General features: G+C 37.7%; 1 protein-coding gene across 1 annotated transcript in view; it reads right to left on the bottom strand.

Annotated features, from left to right (window-relative positions):
• Window positions 1–235: 235 nt before the first annotated feature.
• Window positions 236–19301, bottom strand: part of APOO (apolipoprotein O) — a 28300-nt gene continuing 9234 nt past the window's right edge. The window contains exons 5-9 of the mRNA XM_068179865.1: window positions 18207–18302; window positions 16115–16206; window positions 10933–11040; window positions 3374–3469; window positions 236–556 (exon numbers count right to left, since the gene is read on the bottom strand). Coding sequence (XP_068035966.1) covers window positions 3401–3469; window positions 10933–11040; window positions 16115–16206; window positions 18207–18302 — 365 coding nt within the window. The 3' untranslated portion in view covers window positions 236–556; window positions 3374–3400. The remainder of the gene's footprint in view (window positions 557–3373; window positions 3470–10932; window positions 11041–16114; window positions 16207–18206; window positions 18303–19301) is intronic.

Raw genomic sequence — 19301 nt, 5'->3', positions numbered from 1 at the left:
GATGAGACAGAGGACTTGTATAGAAAGGAGGGGGGGGCTCAGACAAAACACAAGAGTCATTGTAACTGTTCCCATTCCCAATTCCGTGAGCTCATGTTAGCCAAACATCCTACTACTTTCAGCTTTCCTCGCTGGTAAAAAATACAGGCGCTGTCAACACCACCTGGAGAACCTCTCAGATTGTGCAAGCATCGCATCCGTGAGTTTAAAGAAGACAGGAGGAGGAGAAAAAATGGACCATTTTCTGTAATTGGAATTTTATTTTATATATAAATAATAAAGAAACTGAGGGATTTTGAGACTTGCTACTTGCAATGTTGATCCTGCAATGGGACAAGCATGGGCAGCCTTGAGTCCCACTGCAGAACAGAGGACGAAGTCTCAAGACTGACCCAAAACACGTAGTGTCCTTTCACAGAAGCCGTACCAGAAGCCCGAGCAGCAGATCATCAGACTGTCCTGAGGCAGAAGGCAGATTAGTCACATTCAAAATGGATTCAGATGGTTTTCATCTTTTTCTTGGGAAATTGTTGCTCATATCTATATTTTTATTCACCTACAAACAAAGAACGGGGACAGAGATTAAGGGGGAAAGGAAAGGAGGGAGAAAGCAGAATTAAATTTATCCCCGGTCTTTTCATTTTTACAGTGCAATCAAAACTTTTTTCTTTGATGTGGCATGTTGATCAGAATCTGTTTGAGGAACATTCTCAACACCAATTTGCTTGCAGTTGAGATATTTAACTCTTCATATTACTGACATTAGAGCACTAATGATCCTGTCTGTTCTAGAGGACTCGATTCCCATAGTTGAACTAAATGGAAAGACAAAAGAGAACACTTCAAACCAAACACCAACTAGAATCTTGTATAATAAACTAACCTTCTCAAAAAGAATTCTTTTTGAGAAGTTCCTATCAAATGCATGTTTTTTTAATCTTACTTACTCTGGAGTAAGACTAGGGTGATTTAACTCAAAGAAATGGAATGACATAAATATAGATCTGGAACAGAGTGAAAATGAGATATGCCATCTTCATGAAAAAACACAAAACCCTGCCACTTCCGTGCAACTCCCAAATGCAACAGCTAGATAAAATTAAAGCTTTTTTCTTCCATAGTGGGATGTGGTTTGAGCTGGAGTTTGCATATCATTTTTGATGATAAACAAACTAAATAATAAAGGAGGTGCAATGCTGCTGGTTTTTGGAATAGAGAAATACGTTGCTGTCTTCATTCCAATATGATTTTGTCCTTGGCTGACCATTCCCAGTTCAGAGACCCATGCTGTGGCAAATCATTGAGGAAATGAGATTGTCTTTATTTTAGCAACCACATTCAACTAGGAATATGACCAATATTTGAAAATGCAGTGAGGCTTTCAGGACTGATCTCATCCAGAATTAAAAAATGTGTCTTTTCAAAGATCATAGCAATGTTCTCCAACCTTTGGGATCACCCGAATCCAACAAAACATCTGGACTGGGGTATGGAGTTAAATGACAGGATTTGATTTCAAGCACAAGTAACAAATTGCCACCCCCGCAGAACAGCTGAACTTGATACTGAATTGAACTTTCACCATCTGGTTGCCCTAGGTCAAAAATCCAGCAGTTCCCTTCATATGCCTCCTCTACAAACAACATGAGGTGAAGCATGTAGGTTTCAAAACCAGGAGCACTCAGGTACTTCAAGCTCCTGAGCAATTTATCTTCACTCTCTTAAAACCTTCCCCAAACAAAGAAAATGTGCCTGAAGCAAAAGGCTGACATTTCAAAAAGTGAATAAAGGCCTAGGAGAAATTATATTCATAGCAAGAAATTCTAAAAGAAAATAAAATCAATTTATGGATTTCTGTTTGAACCTTGGTATTTGTGCAGTGTCACAAACAAAAGTTCAGTTTTCTTGGGTTTTTATCATTTAGTAGCTCTGTCCTAGTTGACAAGGAGCACAATATTTCAATGAATTTTAGAGAGGCTTTTCTTCCTCTCAGTTCTCTTGGGATTCTTTACACAAAATAATTTAAAAATCCTCCTATTGTTTTTTTTTAGTTTTTATTTTACATTACTATCTTACAAACCACTTGGAAAATATGTATTCTTAAAGACTTTATATTCATAGCTCTAAAGGGAAAGCTAAGGTACTCAGTAGATCAGCCAGACAACAAGTTCACATTGCTGTTGTGAGAATTAGCAATAGCAATTAAAAACACTTCAAGGGAGCCAACATTAAAAACTAGGTTATCTTTAAAGCTGCCCATGTAGCAGTGGAACGCTGCTGCTCAGCAGATGGATGCATTCCACCACATCTGCAAACAGATGTGACTGAAGCTAGTGCATGGAAACAAAAATTGATGCAGTTTGCCAGATATGGACTCTATTTACACAAGTTGGCAGTAAGGAAAAAAAATTTCTGGTAAATGCAATACTGCATACAAAAACGATGAGGAGCATCTATAATGCCAGGTTCACTTTTGGATGAAAAGTAAGTTTTTACATGATGCAAAAATAATACAGGGCAAAGAGAAGCAAGCAGAAAACATGTTCAGAAGAGACATTCTTTATCAACTGATAACAGAGCAGACATCTGTCATTTTGTGCTAAATTATGTCCAATTATGTTGTAATTATTTGTAATAAGTCTCAAATACAGAGCAATTTTTATCCTATGGAACCAAACCATCATTAAAAAGTCAAGAGGATGTTTCTGTTTTGCTTTTCTAGAAACTGTAATCATAGGACTGGCTTGAGTTTAGAACACAGCCCCGAGGCCAAGTCAGAACTGGTATCTCAACTTGAGTTTCTGCCTTGGAGAGCCTGGAAAATGCTGCCTTCATTTCCTCCACCTTTTGTTCCCAACAGGACTCATTTGGGAGCTGCATGAACATGAAAGGTCAGGCACATCATGGACTTTTACAGGCTGTAAGGCAGTGTTGTACCCTGGCACTCACAAAACTTTAGAGAAAACTTATCAGCAGGGAAGAGGTTTCTTTCCCCACCCTAATACTTGTACAAACATGACAAAAAAGGCAAAGAGGTTTTTGGTATGGGAGGCAGAAATGGGAAGATGAAAAAGAAAATAAAAGGCCAAAACCAACCAACACCACAATCACAAGGCTTTCCTCAATTAATTCAGAACTCTTCAAACAGACATATATTTACTTGTTATGCTCTAAAGATGAAGAATTTAGATTTCTTAACTTGGACAGTGTTAGGACTACATATATTCTTGATAAATTTTAAGACAAATAAAATTATCTGTCCACACTCTCCTAATCATTGTGACAAAAACTACAAGTCAAACTTGAAAATGTTCAGCTTTTCCCAGTTGCTCTGCTGCTTAGCCACAAACTATTACCAGTCTTTATCCTTTACCTGTTTGATGCCAGGTGATGTAGCATTCTACTTCTGGGTTTGCTCTTTATTTGAAGCAGCATGGACTTCCAGGGGCTTGTCACCCACTGCATCACCCTTGAGGAAGAAAAAAAGTGCACAACATTTCAATTGAGGCAATCCATGATTAACGTTTTTACCAGAACAGAAATCCTCTTCAAAAGCTGAAACAAAAATATCTCACAAAATCAAGTGCTTCATGAGACTAATTCAGTATAACCCACTCAAATATGATCTTCTACCAAACACTTTCTAGACTTTAGTCTTCCTGTAGCTAGCCAAGCAATTAAAAGATTTGAAAGAACAAGTATTTTCAACAGAAGTGCTTTAATTGAATCATTTTGCCTGTATTAATAACAGAGGATGAATACCCACTGAGTAGTTGCTATTTTGCATTCTCTGAATTCTGTGTGGATTTATACAATAGGTCTCTTTTAGCACATATCCTTTTAGAGGGTGTTCTCACACTTTCCCCAACATTAATGACAGAAATCAAAGAATGAAGAGAAGCTTGTTACAGGGTCTGGTCTATCTCTTTGCCAAGATGCTATAACAAACATGCATTTGATTACAGCTTTAAATAGATATCCACTGAAAAATACTTAAAGGGCCACACACATGGCTTGGGGACTAAAGCACATACAAGGACAAGCTGAGATGAGGATGTGTTCAGACTTGTGAGGACCAGACAAAGGGGGAACCTAACACAATTTCTTAATGGGCATTTACATATTTGGAAGAGCCAGGTCCTTCTCAAAGGTTCACATCTAAAGGACAGGGAGAAAAGGACAGAGGAGCATGGCAAATTTCTCTTAAATCAAAAGGCAAAAAATTATATAAATGTATTACACCACCGATCACTGGAGCAGGTTTTCCTGAGAACTTTCTAAATCTCCACCCCTGGAAATATTCAACACATGACTACATAAGGCCTGAACCACCAAATCTGATTTTAATATTGTCTCTGCTTTGATTAGGGGTTTGGGTGAAATAATCAGAGGGGGCACCCACCCTCAATTGTTCTTAAATTCTACACATGGAAATTAAATGGCATTTCCTCTTTATTCTAGAGGGCTATTTTTACCAACATGACTTAAATAAAGAAATTGTGACAGCCAACATGGCGTCACTAATGGCAAAGCGCGCCTGACAAATCTGGTGGCCTTTTACAGCAGTGGTGGACAAGGGAAGAGTGACTGTTGTCATCTATGACTTGTGCAAAGCACTTGACACTGTCCTGCAGGACATCCTTGTCTCTGAACTGGAGAGACATTGATTTGATGGATGGACCACTTGGCAGATAAGGAATTGGCTGGATGGTCACACTCAGAGCTGCAGCCATCAGCCTGATGTCTGAGTGAGACCAGGGACAAGTGGTGCTCCTCAGGGGACAGTGCTGGGACCGGCACTGACACCTCTGTCAGCAGCAAGGACACTGGGATCGAGGGCACCCTCAGCAGATCTGCCAACAATCCCAAGCTGCGTGGTGGTCACGATGCTGTAGGGAAGGGATGTCATCCAGAGGGACCTTTACAGGCTTGAGAGGGGGGCCCATGTGAACCTCATGAAGTCCAGCAAGGCCAAGTGCAACGTCCTGCACCTGGGTCGGGACAATCCCAAGCACACTGAATGGGCAGAGAATGGCTTGAGAACAGCCCTGGGGAGAAGGATTTGGGGTTGCTTGTTGATGAAAACCTCAACGTGACCTGGCAATGTGCCCTTGCAGCCCAGAAACCGACCATGTCCTGGGCTGCTTCAGAAGTAGTGTGGGCAGCAGGTCTGCTTTGGTCTGCAGGTCTTAGAAGCAAACCAGGAGTGCTGTGTCCAGCTCTGGGGCCTGTGACATCAGAAGGATGTGGACTTGTTGGAGCAAATCCAGTGGAGGCCAGGGACATGATCAGAGAGCTGGAGCACTTCTTCTACAAAGACAGGCTGAGAGAGTTGGGATTGTTCAGCCTGGAAAAGAGGAGGCTTTGGGAAAACTTCTATCAGCTTTCCAGCGCCTAAAGGGGGCTACAAGAGAGCTGGAGAGGGACTTTTCAGAAGGCCCTATAATGACAGGACAAGGGGTAATGGCTTCAAACTGGAAGAAGGCAGGTTTAGATTAGATATTGGGAAGAAATTCTTTGCTGTGAGGGTGCTGAGGTGCTGGAACAGGCTGCCCAGACAAACTGTTGATGCCCCATCCCTGATAGTGTTCAAGGCCAGGATGGATGGGGCTCTGAGCAACCTGATCTAGTGGAAGCTGCTCCTGCAGGGGGCTGGAACTAGATTATCTTTAAGATCTCTTCCATCCCAAACCCTTCTGTGATTCTATAATACTAAATGTGATGGGAAATGTAGCAAAAGAAGCTAGAATAGACTGTAAAATGTTTCAAAGAATGGGTCAAATTTATATATTATTAAACATAATAAAACACTAAGTCTGTGCAATCCAGCATATGCTGTGCTGGAGATACAGACTCAATATATCAAGATTATTATGAAGATATTTCTTATATGTCTTATTCCAAAAATGCCTAGCAAGACCTTTAGAAGGTAATTCTTTCTTTCAAAAATCCATTTTGTTTTGATTACTACCCTGGATATTTCATAGTAGAGGAAATCACATCCACAAACCACACCCATTTCAAAATAATAATCTATTCTGTAATTTGCCTGTACAGGAACTTTAAAGTCATGACATTTTACTAAGATTTACAATGAATAATCTGACTAACGATGCCTCATCTCAGAGTTTACTCAATTCTGAACAAATGAACTAAAAATAAACTCCTCACAGAGAAGCCTGTGTTTTTTAATTTTCTTGTTTTAACTTGTAAAAAGTAATTACTGTCTAGGTAAGCTTTTTTTTAATGCCCTGAAAGAGGAAAACAATCTGAAGCAACATACACAAGAGAACAGGGGTCTTGCTAAATTCATTTGTTTCTATGAGCTCAGGAGATCTCATCACAGGGCTTGCCTTCAGTGTAACTATTAAGCCTGAGTTATTTAATTCAAGCCAATCCACTGATAGACTATCATTCCTCATACAAAGTCATTTGCTGGATTAGCAATTAAGAAGTTTGTAACTCCATCCACTGTGTATGCCCACTGTGTAAATGGTGAGCCTAAGTGAGACAACTCAAGCAGTAATGTGAGTTAGCCAGAAAAGGAATTCCTGTGGCACAGGCATGTAATTCTAGAAAAAAGTGCCAAAGTCCTCTAGCACACTCAAAACCAGGTCAGAAGCAAAAAATGTGTTTAGCTCAATGACTCAGAAGACAGACTTCCTCTGTGCCAGGGTACCCTCTCATAATCAGAATCATAATCAGAAGAAGGAATATATTCAAGACAGTCTTTCTACTTTTTGGCTCAACACAACCACTCCATAACAAATCTGGGTGGCCAGAGGAGTTCACACATCAGAGCTATTCCACAGCAGAAAAGGAAATATTTTGCATTTTTGTGTTTCTGTTTCAAGTGAAAGGTGACTCATAAGAAATCTCCATAATACATTAATTATCAAATGTTCAATACATAGGGATTCCTTGGGATTAAAAAAAAAATCATTATTTGAAACAAAAAAAAACACTGGAACTAACATGTACAGTTTCAGTACATGAGTGATTAAAAACCACCCCAGCTTAGCTCACACAGCATCTAACAGAGATACATTGAGACCTAAATTTTAAACTACAAACTTGGCAAAAAACCCACCATGATTCCTCTGAAAATTCTCCTTCCCTACAAAGAAAACCCCCCCAAAGGAAACCAGCTAAATGTCAATCCCCCACATGTGTGGTGCCTCTCTCCCTTACATTACAGCCGAGCCAGGTGCAGAAGTTTCTGTTACTACCTCAGAAATCTTGTAGATGGCCAGACCCTTTTACACTAATCTTAGCAATTATAACTTCAAAAGTATGTAAGATAGGTATGTATCTTTTATGCCTATGGAAACTCTTGAGAGGGAAGGTCTGACCACCAGAAAAAAAAAAAAAAAAAAAAAAAAAAAGCAGCTGGCAAAAGAAAAACAAAGGCTCACCTGGCCTCACAGATTAATATTTTACCTTCTGTCCTCTTTTGTTTGCAATGTATTGCTTGGAATAAAGAGAACATCACTGCCTTACCTTATTCATCCTCCCCCAGTCAATCAGTAATTCCTTCTTCTTTTACTTAAGTTGACCTTGAACTTAATTCTCACATAAATATGAAGTACTTTCAAAAATGTTGCTCTAAGCTGCCCTTAGAGAGATCAACTTTTTGCAGAGTACATTCTTTCTGTCCATCCCACTTCTAGCACATCTAAATTCCCCACTGCCCTTTAATGATCCACTCCAAAAGAAGTAATAGTTCCTACAAGTTTCACACTGTCTTTATTCTTACTACCAAACAATAACAGGAGGGCATGTGACAGGAAACAGCATTTTCTGCCTGAAGTAGATGTTTCTCTTTTAGTTGAGATGACCAAACTTTTGCCTGCCTATTCAGAACCTACCAAAGCCAAGCCTGACAGGCGTTTTCTGCAGAAAGAAACTCTCTCAACTGCTTATGTTGTGTTTTAAAAGATGACCAAAATACATATGACTTCAAAACTCTCTTAGACACTATTTAAGGTTTGTTATGGTCACAATCTGTGATGCTGACGGTGAGGCTCCCCAGCCAAAATAGTGACACCACAATTTTCAATAAAGCTTTCAGGTCAGGAAGGTTCTGGTCCACAATCTCCTTGACACTTGTTCTAAGCAAGTACAGGAAATCAGCCAAAGCTGAGCCTTCTTTGCACCTGGAGACATTTTGTAACCAGCCAGCACTTAATAAAATACCCAGAGATTGCCATAGAGATAGATTCTAAACATATTTTTATATAAATATATTTATATATTTTGCATGTGTAATAAAAACATACAGGTTTAAAAGCTCTATGTATCATATATTAGTATTGTTAAGTCACTGGTGGTGTCCATCAGCACACCAGACAGGAATGAAAACCAAACAATATGCCATAAAAGTTTCTCAGTCTCTGAAACTGAGAGGCAAATTAGTTTTCTGTGAGATTACATTACTAGTTGGGCCAAAGTGGGAAAGAGCAAACACAAGAAAAAAGGAAGAAGGGCTGAAAGAAGGGTGTACTTAGAGCTGTAGTGCTGTTCTGCTTTTACACAATTTGGCCACTTCACTAAAAACAAGAGTGCCCAATTCAATGTTGCTGGAAGAGAGAGAATCCAAAATTGTTAAAAAGTCTTTGAATGGTATAGAGACAAGACAAAGTGAGAACTAAGAGAAGAAAATTATTTTTCTATGTGCTTCAGTTTTAGCAGAGAGATTTTATCCTGACATCCTGAAGAGCTCCATCCTTCAACAGCATATTAAAAACATTTATCTGACTGACTTGCTCTATGGAGGGGCTGCAGCCACAGTGTTTTGAAATGTAGGCACAGAAGGTCCCAGAATTCATCTTTCTTGGCAGAACTCAGAATTCAGTTGATATGACCTCAATTTGGCACAGGATTTTGTTTCATAAAACCTTCAGAAAAATTAACATACCACATTTATTTTAATGACATACTGCTGCACAAACATGAAGTTATGCACAGCTGTGCTACCTATGACTATCAAACAAATTATGAGCAACGTAACAAATTCACAGAAGCCAAAAAGAGCCACCCATATATTGTTTGACTATTTGCAAGAATCCTTTGTGTAGCAACAGGAAAATGCTGGTATAAATGTCACAAAAACAAAAATAACATCTTTTGCTCTGGCATAGTTTCATGAAATGGGTTACATCTGCTGCAACAACAACTCAAGAGTAACATTTAGACCTGTCTTCACTAGTTCAGGAATCTAGCTGCCTAGAATGACAGTAAGAAATACATAGACAAAAGCAACCAAATTTTTCCACAAGGCTGTCAAATTAAGACAGAAGTCACAGAATCTATTCTACAACGCTTTGCCAATTTTAGCATATGATAGTTAAAAGCATTTTCTTCCGTGACACTTTTGTATAAGTAAAAGCCTCCAATAAAAAATGAACTTAAAACAGAAATTCTTCTGCTTGAAAAGCTGATACTGATTTGGTGGCACTAATAATCTGTATGATTATTTCCATATGGAACAAACCTAAACCAAACCCATCTGTTCCCACCCACATTCTCAACTATCTATTTTGTAGGGTTTCACCAACTCAGGCTAGAGGAAGCTTCAGGGCAAACTTCTTCCATTAGAATCACTTCTCAGTCCCCATTCTAGACAAAAGCATGTGATTTTTTACAGCTGCTGTTCAGCTTCTCTGCACAGCAGAGACAGGACCCTCTCTTGAGGAACTTTCGAGGACAAAGCACCAGTAAAAGGCTGTTTGCCTCAGTGGTCAGAGAACTGAGAACTTGGGAAATGCAAGCAGTTTCATCAAGTGACCAAGTACTGTTTCTTCATTTGAGTCACAGGGTTTTTGTACCTTGTCCAATCCATCAAGCTACACAGCAGCAGTTCACAGTAACAGTACCTGAACAACGAGATGAACTTTTGGAGAACACCCATTAAGGAGCATTTTGCTCCTTTGTGCAAGTAACCTGTTTTGGCAACTAAGGGGTGTGATTCAAAGATTCTGCAAGGAGGAAGAGAAGGAAGTCTGTTTACTTAGTGGTCTCTGCAATTCTGCAGGCTGTTTGTTTTTCTGCTGAGGGAGCAAGTGCTTGAATAAGCCTTATAGCAAAATGAAAGTGTCAGAAGTTTTTGCCTTCCAATAACAACCACGTGTTCCCTTTTGAAAGCCTGGGACACAATAAAAGAAAAACTTCAGCTATTTTTTACTAATGCTGTCAGTTTGTCTTTCTGAAATATTTTAAGATTGCCTCTTTTTTTGAGTTTCTTTTTGACAGCCTAGATTTTAGGAAAGGTACAGAACGATTAACCAACCTTCGATTATTCAGGTTCATTTACTGAAGTGCCTTGGGCGAATACAGGATGAGTATCCACTGAGGAAAGTCTTCACTCTCAGAAGACTCAGCAACTGCCAGGACATGTGAACATTTCCCCAACCCAGCTTGTTTGGAACTAGTCCTACACCCAGCCTCACCAAGGGAACTTGGTCCTATCCCCAAGGTCTATCCAAGTGCAATTTTGTCTTCAAAACACCTCTCTCCCACTCACAGTGAGTTTAGAAGTGAATTTAAAACCACAGAAGCTTTACATTACACACTTGGACTTTTCTTTCTTTAAGCAGCAGCTAAAAAAAACACCTAAAAAGCTTACAGGCTTTCTCTGGCACACATTTAATCAACTTGCTCAGTTCTTCAGTCTCTCACACTATGCTTCACTATGCCATGTACATGTATTTCCTAGAACTCTGTTTGCTTATCTGCATCAGATTATACTAAAGGAAGCTTCCAAAGACCATTTCTGAAAGTTTAGCTTGAAGTAAGCCTAATGTTTTTCCACAGTTTAGAAAGAGAGAATGAAAAATTTCTCTTTAGAAATAAAGGCCAAGTCACAGTGGAACAAAATCACTGTTCATAATTTTTTTTTTTCTGAAAAGGCAGTGGTAAATTCAGACTTCTTACCTTATCACCTTTTTCCCCTGATTTCTTCTTCTTAGGATTATCCTTCCAAAGAGCTTCTACAGCAATATATCCTTGAAGACTCCAGTCATACAGCTGTGTGCCAGCAACCTTTGAAACAAAAGTTTTTAGAAAGCATGAACGTAATAATCTGAGGAATATTGCCTTGCTTCTTATTTAAGTGGAAAACATCTCATAACACAAGATGTTTAACTCTTCCTGCTCAAGCTCACAATGTACACAATTAATAAACATCTTGGAAAATAATGTCCCATAAGGAATAACAAAAAATAATGTGCTAAAAACCTATCTGGAGACTACCTGAATATACATCTGTACAAACAGGAGTGGAATGATTCTGTGCGGAAACAATCCCAGTTTTCTTAGTATTTGACACTCAACACAATTAACATATGCAATGTATTTCTTAATTTGACTATACCCATTTCAAAGACCCTACTGAGGGTTGTCACTATTTTGCAATTTTAGATTTTCTTCTTATTTGTTTTTTAGAACTTGCTGATAGATGAATGTTATGTATAACCAGCTGTCAACTCCCAAAACAGAACACAGCTAGGAAAGACCGTGTTTGCTGTATTACACCTACAAGTATTTTATTACAGGGAAAGGCCCTAAGTCTAATAAAACAGTATGCCTTGTCCCTTATGTGACATGGAATTGTAGTATTTATAACATCCTTTAAAACTAAAGAGTGTTAGGTTTTTATAGCCAGGCTCAGGTCTCTACTGACTTTCATATCACTATCTGTTTCTGGAAGAAGAACAGCAAAAAGGGAGATCTGTCCAACTAAACAGCTATTAAACTAAAAAAACTTATGAAAGCAAGAACTAAGAAGGTATTTCTCTATCTTCTACAGCAGGCAAAGCCACAAAACACAAACTCTGAGAACAGGGCAAGTGTAAATGTTTCTCAAACAACTTTCTGATGTTTCTGAAAAAGCTTCTGAACTATATTTTTCAGTTTCTTCCAGTCTCCATCAATTCACTGTTCAGAGATTTCCTGAGTCAGAGGTGATTTTTATGCGTGTAAAGAGGCCCAAGGAATTTCCCTTCTAGGAACTTTTTGCATAGAGTTCAAGGGGAAGTGCAAATTTTTAGCATCCCTGTGCCAAGTGGTTCTACTGCTGGGTACAGGGTACACATGGTGTGAAGAGCCACTTCCCCTTGCTTGTCTGATCTGTAATCAGCAAGACTGATTATACCAGTTACTGCACAATGGTACAAGGATGTGCTTCTGGGCAGATACCATGTGCTTGCTACCTTACAAAAGAGGCCATTGAATAACTAGAATTAAAAGAAAACAAACCCAAATCAGCAACTCCACTTCCAAATCCAAAATGTAGGCTGTCTTAAATACAAAGTATCCTTTTTGTCACAGTATCTTTGGTTTAAACAAGTCCATTAGATGCATTCAGTTTTCTCTATAGCTGAAAGTGATAAGGAGTCATCAGAAAAAAGCACATTAAGTGAACCAGTTAAATCTCCAACACTGCCCAATTTAAATATTACAGGTATAGACAGTTATTCTGTTTTGCAGAATCAGAAGTGTTCATTCTCTATCATCTAGCACTTCAAAAAACGAGGTGGCTCCTCTGAAAAGATGGTGGTCCCTTGTGCAAACAGCACAAACCTACCAGGACTGAAAAACAATCACAATAAACAAAGTGCTGGTTTTGTCTCTAATATTACTGAAGACACAGCTACCAACATAAAAAAAGAAAAAACAATTGTCCTTAAGCTAAATTATTGTTTCTGCTTACAAATACTCCATTAAAATATTTAAAACTACACTAAATGCCTAATAGTACAAACTTAAAAATATTGTTATAGTCATATAAGGAGTCACATGACCAAGCGATTTATGAATTGCACGAGATGAGAAACTGGTCATTCATGTTGCTGGATTAAGTAACTACATCACAAGGTACAGCAACCCAGACAGTTTAGTCTGCCAAAACCAACCAATGTTTCACCAGTGCACAAATCTCCCAAGAGCCAGGACCCACAGTCACTTCCACAGTTGAAAAATACAGTTCTAGGCAGACTGGAAGTGCAAGCTACAAGGTCAACATGCTAAAATACCAGTGCTGTTGAATGCAGCACTGTAAGTGGGTTTGTATGCTAAAGTTTGAACAAACAAATTCAAAAGTCAGACTGAGTGGCTCTCAGCAGGGATTCTGAAAGTTTGAGGAGGCCATGGGCCATCAACAGCCACAATGGGCACTGCTGGGGTAGCACCAGTGGTCTCCAAGGCCTAATGTGCCACATAGCACCATGAGCATGCATTACTGACTACACTGGATGTCACAAAGAATCACACACATTCAGAATTCTGATCAGCAATTCTTTATCTACCTTTCATGCTGAGAAACTACAAACTGAGAACCCAGTGGGTTCCCTACATTTACAAAGTGCCATTTCACGAGCATTCAGCAGTGAACATGGAGCAAGTGACCCCAACTCCTGCTTTCCAGCTCACAGCTCCTGGAATCATGTCCTGCTCTCAGCTCTGCCAGCAGCTGTTTAAGCCTTATAGACTGAACCCAGCAAGGAACAAGGTACAGGTTCAAAACACCCAGAAATAATGCAGTTTGCTGTCAATGAAACAGAACTCTATTGGGAAGCTTTTCTTTCTTTCAAGAAGAATGAAAGCATAACACACAGCACTTTAGTAAATTTGAAAGGTTCTAATAACAAAAGACAAAATTTAATTCCAATGATAGAGTGATTTAAACAACTGCATAATGGAAAGTTCTTTCCAGCTGGAATATAAGCCACAGTAAATATAAAGTATTTCGAGCATATTATGATTAGCTGGAAAGCAATACCATTTCAAAACACTAAGTAGGGTTCCACCAGAATAAAATAAGCTTTAGTATTAAATCTAGTTCCCCTACCACATATACAGCCTGACCTTTTGTTCACAGTTATTAAAAGTATACTAATACTGGCAGTGAGGAAATAAATCCCTTACAAATTTGTGATTTATTAGAATTTGTAATCTATTATTTATTAGAGTATATACTAAAGCAGGGGAAAAATAGTCTATGAATTTCTTCCATCTTCAGTTAGATGATTAGTGACTGAAAACTACCTGTTACCAATAATGACCTCTGTTGCTACAACTTCACTTAGGAATTCGTACATCTTAATTAAAGAAAAAATTTTACTTTAGATGAATTAAGTGTTGGACCACAGTTACAAATCCATTTTGCTGTGTTCATTTCCAACTCTCCATTAGGAAGTCTTAAATAAAAGTGGGACGGAAAAAAAAAAAACCCACAAATTAAAAAAAAAAAACAAACAAACAACACAACAGCCAGTGAAAGGAATTATACAACTGTAAAATAAAAAGCAGTGATAAGTACTTAAGTGTGGAAGAAAAATAAGAACATAATATAAAAATAATTTATGTTACAGAATATTTTCTATTCTATTTCTAACTTGGCAAGTGAGCTTTGTACTTCAGGCATTCCTTTCTAGGTTTACAGACATTTTTGAAAGGCTTATGAATATATAAGCCTTTCAAATAATTAACAGAGATAAAAGTGTTTTCAATTTCAGATTAAAGCCTAAAAATTATGGATGGTAAGATATTATATGCTTAAAACTTTGCTTTTTTAAGAAAAGAAAGCACAAGACAGATTAGAGGAACCAGAACAGAATGAAGGACTATTATTCTCTCCACAGAAGTTTCCAAATTCATATGTCTACTGTCCTGACCAAGTCAACAAAGCTAAACCCATTCCAATCTCCTACCAGATTTTTCATTACAGTCAAACTAAGAACTGTGAATTAATCAAAGAGCAACCATGCACTTCAAAGTTCTCATAAAATAAACTAAGTATTGTGAAGCTGTTAGCACCAAATCCATAGTTAAGCCTGAACTGAGCTTCTTTAAAAACAGTAACATCAGTTTGAACAGCGTTCAATCGCTTCCCACTTCACTCTTCAGAAGGCAAGTAGAATTTTAATACACAGTTTCCAACAGAAATGTCTAAGCTTCTTAAATTTTGATGGGTTTTTTTTCCTGCCACTTGCATAATTTTCACTCTCTGAGAATAAGCCAACAGAATTATCTGTATTTAGAGCATCTGAATCCTGGAAGCAGTAAAAAAAGATTCCATCAGAGATGAGAGTACCACCATGCTGGCAGAGTTCAAACTCAGCAGTTTTGACTCTCCCTAAGTCAATGACCTTCCGTTTTCAAAGTACATCATATGTTCCTAAGAATATCATATTACCATTCTGACATCTCAGGGTTATTCACAAGTGACCAGTAACTAGACAGAAAATTTACCAAAGGCTGAAATATAAAGAATTTCTGAAAGACACAAGTATGTGCACTGTGAGTGGTTAAAAGCTGGATATGAAACAGTGCGGTGGAGAACTAAGAATCTGCCAGTACGAAGTGTGGACAGCAAGGCACATGATCTAACATCAGTGAGGGCTGTAAGCAATTCTGTGGTCTCTTCTGTTCTTTCTCTCACAGAAAACTCATTTAAGCAAATGCAAGTTAACATGTTCCTTGTGTGCCTGAAACAACAAATCCATAAATAGGGGAGGCATCCAGTCAGTTTGCGGCAGAATTCTTAACCTGTTCCAGAATGTGCATCCTATCTTTCTTAAAGCCCCAACAAAAAAAAAAAAAAAAAAAAAAAAAAAAAAAAAAAAAAACCAGAAAATGTCAATAACATTTATCTCAAAATGTTATGAGACTGGTCTATATAAACTCCTTTCTTTCAAACACTGTTTTCATTTGCTCACAAGATATTTCTTGTTTCCTTAGTATTTTAAGTAAATACACAAACTGTACTCAGCATATTTGTGTTAATTTTGTGTTACATGATGTTTGAGATTTTGAAAGGAAATTACCTTCTTAGCATATTTGTGTTAATTTTGTGTTACATGAGGTTTGAGATTTTGAAAGGAAATTACCTTCCTCTAACTGAAGACACTACTACAGATGTTAGAAATAAAATGTCACTGAAAGGAACAAGTCTGATTATCTTTCAGCCTAGACTGCATTTGCTTTGACAAAATAACCAAAATGTTGTTAATTGCCACTGACGTGGCTTTTAAACATGGATGACTAGTTAACCTGAACTTAGGAGACAACAATCAAAGCAAAAGACACTTCTGCAAAGAAAGGTATCATCACTGACCTTTGCAATAGCAACCGCTTGCTGAGGGTAATACATGGAGGTACCGATACCCATGAGAGCTGCAGGATACACCAACTTCTTTATTTTTGAGCCTGTTTTGTAACAAAAGAATCAAAAACCACAAACCATTGTTAGAGTATATGTTAGCCAGGTCAGCTGAATGGCCCTAATATTTTATTTATAAACAATTTTCTTAAATACATTTTAGTGTATTTTCTTATTTTCTCTTTCATCCTACCAGTTCCTTAAGAAACATCATCACTCTGATCAGCAGGGGCCCCCCTAATAGTTTGCTAAACTTTGTAAGCTTGACTAAGATCATATCTTAGCTTGATTCTGCACATAAAATCCTTTGGACTTAAACTGCTGATCAAGTCTGGGACTAGGACTGGACACATCTAGGCTCCTCTGAGTAGGAGTCTAGAAAGGAAGGAGGTTGTCTCTGAATCCTGTGACTCAAGAGGAGGATGGATCCTCCCCAGACAGGTCTGTCTGACCCTGTCCTCTATGCAGGAACTGATCAAGTGTACCTTGCCATCAAATCCTTTCAAATCATTGCTTCATATCAATAAACACATTGCTGCTGCTCTCATACAAGTGGAGTGCATCACTCCATCTGCAACACGAGTTAAAACTAATTATCTCTAATGGCATTTTAAACCAAGTTGATGACTGCACAATATTCACATGATTAAACTTTGAATACCATATTCTCTACTTACTGAGCAGCTGTGCATATTTAAGTGTCATGATTAGACCTGGAGGATTTTATCTGCACCTTCCAAGAGGGTAATTTCTCCACAAAGAGGAGAATTTTATCTGAACCTTCCAAGAGGGTAATTTCTCCACAAAGACCAAGGGAAGGAAGAATAAAATAAAGAGGACTTTCAGTAGCATCAAAATTAAGGGCACTTCCTTCTGTGGTTTGAATACTTTCTGGAAATAACAGTCATATTTTAAACAATTACCAGAAAAAAAAAGTTTTAAAATTATGGTTCCCATCCTAAAAGATTCACAAATTTAACATTTTTAGCATGAGGTATTTTCATTAAACTTAAGATCCTCTAATCTTTCAATTCCAGTCCCAAGACTGCAATCCCCCCTGTCCCCTCACGTTGCTACAGTCATAAATGATGGAAGCTGATCTCATTCATCCTCACGCTACTTGAGAAGCAGGAATATAAAGAAAAAGAACTTCAAAGAGGAAAGTTACCTTCATTTCATTAGAAAAAAATACATCAAGAAAAAAAGTACTGCTTTCACCAGCTTCACTGGATAATTAAGTATTTTGAGGTGCACTCTAATTTCTACACAGCCAAGCTCACACTTCCAGTTCAACACATTCAGGCTCCATAAAGGTTTATTTTTGTCCAAACCATGTCCTCACTGGTATTTAAATTCTACAGCTTTAAAGTTCTGTTACCTACATTTCACTGCATTAAGAATATCTCAACATAAGCACAAAATACTTCTTCACACTTAACACTTCTTAGACTAATGCTTCTATTTATGAAAGCACAAACATTTTTTCAGTGTGATGAAATTAACTGTATCATTTTTCTGTAGTGCAAAATGTGTAGGTATTTACAGTACACCCAGAGTCCACAAGTCTATTTGCTGAATCACTATCAGCATCTCTGCACATCAACACACAATACTTTGAAAAAAACTTGAATATATCCCTAATTGGACAGATATCATAGTTCAGGAACATCGGTATTTAAACATAATTCATTCCTCTGTTGTTTTCTACAGTAACACATGTGATCAAGAACTTCAGTAATTAAAAATATTTTTAGGCTAAAAGATATCAAATCAGTCCTTTGCCATTTTTGTTATACTAAAATACTACTGGGAAATATGGAAGATTAGATTTTAGTAACAAATACTGCAATGACAAAAACAGTAATTGCTGATTATTAAACACCTTTTCCATGAAGTTTCTTTATAAGGAACAGTGTAGAAACATGCTTGTAACAGTTAATTCTCCTCCAGTTAGTTCTTCTCACAACTAAAAATTAGTATTCTAAAACCCACAAAAAATTACTTATCCAAAATCATAACATAACCAGTTCAAATGGTTCCCACTTACCTCTAGCAAGAAACAATCCAATAACACCAGCAAAACTTATCACACCAAGTCTTGGATAAAATCCAGCAGGCGGTTTTTGGAGAAATTCATAGCCCTCTGAAAAGAAGTCAGAACAAAGTGCTTCAATGTAATGTGAAAGTGGTTTTGTGATAAGGAATCATCAATACATGCTGGCAATTGTTACAAAACACAAAGAGTTATCAAAACATATTTAGCTATCATAAGCATTTTAGATATGCTGGCAAAAAATTCAAAGCCTTTGAGATCTTCTCTAGTGACACATGAATGAAACTGAATATTGTATTGTATTCACCAATTTTCATAGGAGCTTTCCTTTGCTCCTGGGCCATCTGTTTTGTTTTGCTCTTTGCATCTCAATCATATCTTTTTCAAATTAGTGATAAAAACCTTTGCAAAATGGAATTTTACAATAACTAGTTTCAGTAAAATACTGTACAAAAAGCAAATCACAGAACAATGGAAGGACACAGCAAAAACAAAGCGCACTCTAAGATGGGAGTCTGGTGGGGGAATGGAAAACTATGGAAAATCTTCCATGCTAACAAGTTCAAAAGACTGAAACTGCTAAGTTTAAAGAAAAGAGGTGCAGTATCTGAAATGAGCTCTACATAGAATACATGCTCAGTCTTGGTAAGCCCAAGTATAAAAGGATGCTCCCAAAAATAAAAACAAATTAAAATTATTTTGGATTAATTCAAAATTCTTAGGAGATCCATGGAAGCAAACCAAAATGAAAAGGCATTACAAACAAAAGACCTAATGCTTGCAACAAGTAATAAACTTTACAGGAGATTTCAGCTACTAAGCTGGATCAAGCAAATACTGCTGGAGGCTGGGTCAAGCAAATACTGCTGGCTGGGAATAAATTGTGAACAGTTCCCCTTCTCTTCCTGCATGACTAATTTTTAGTGACATTGATAAACATAAATGCTGGTCTCAGATTTTAATTGCTTAGAAATGTAATGTCATAAGTGACCCACAAAGAAAATTCAAACAGATACACAGTGGAAATAAATTAATCTTAAATGCATTAGAAATTATACATACAATGACGCTTAATGGATTTCCCTGTAA

This window comes from Anomalospiza imberbis, chromosome 2 (genome assembly GCF_031753505.1).
Source record: "Anomalospiza imberbis isolate Cuckoo-Finch-1a 21T00152 chromosome 2, ASM3175350v1, whole genome shotgun sequence".
NCBI classification, from domain to species: domain Eukaryota; kingdom Metazoa; phylum Chordata; class Aves; order Passeriformes; family Viduidae; genus Anomalospiza; species Anomalospiza imberbis.
The sequence above is the reverse complement of the archived record's forward strand: the minus strand, read 5'-3'. Positions and strand labels throughout refer to the sequence as shown.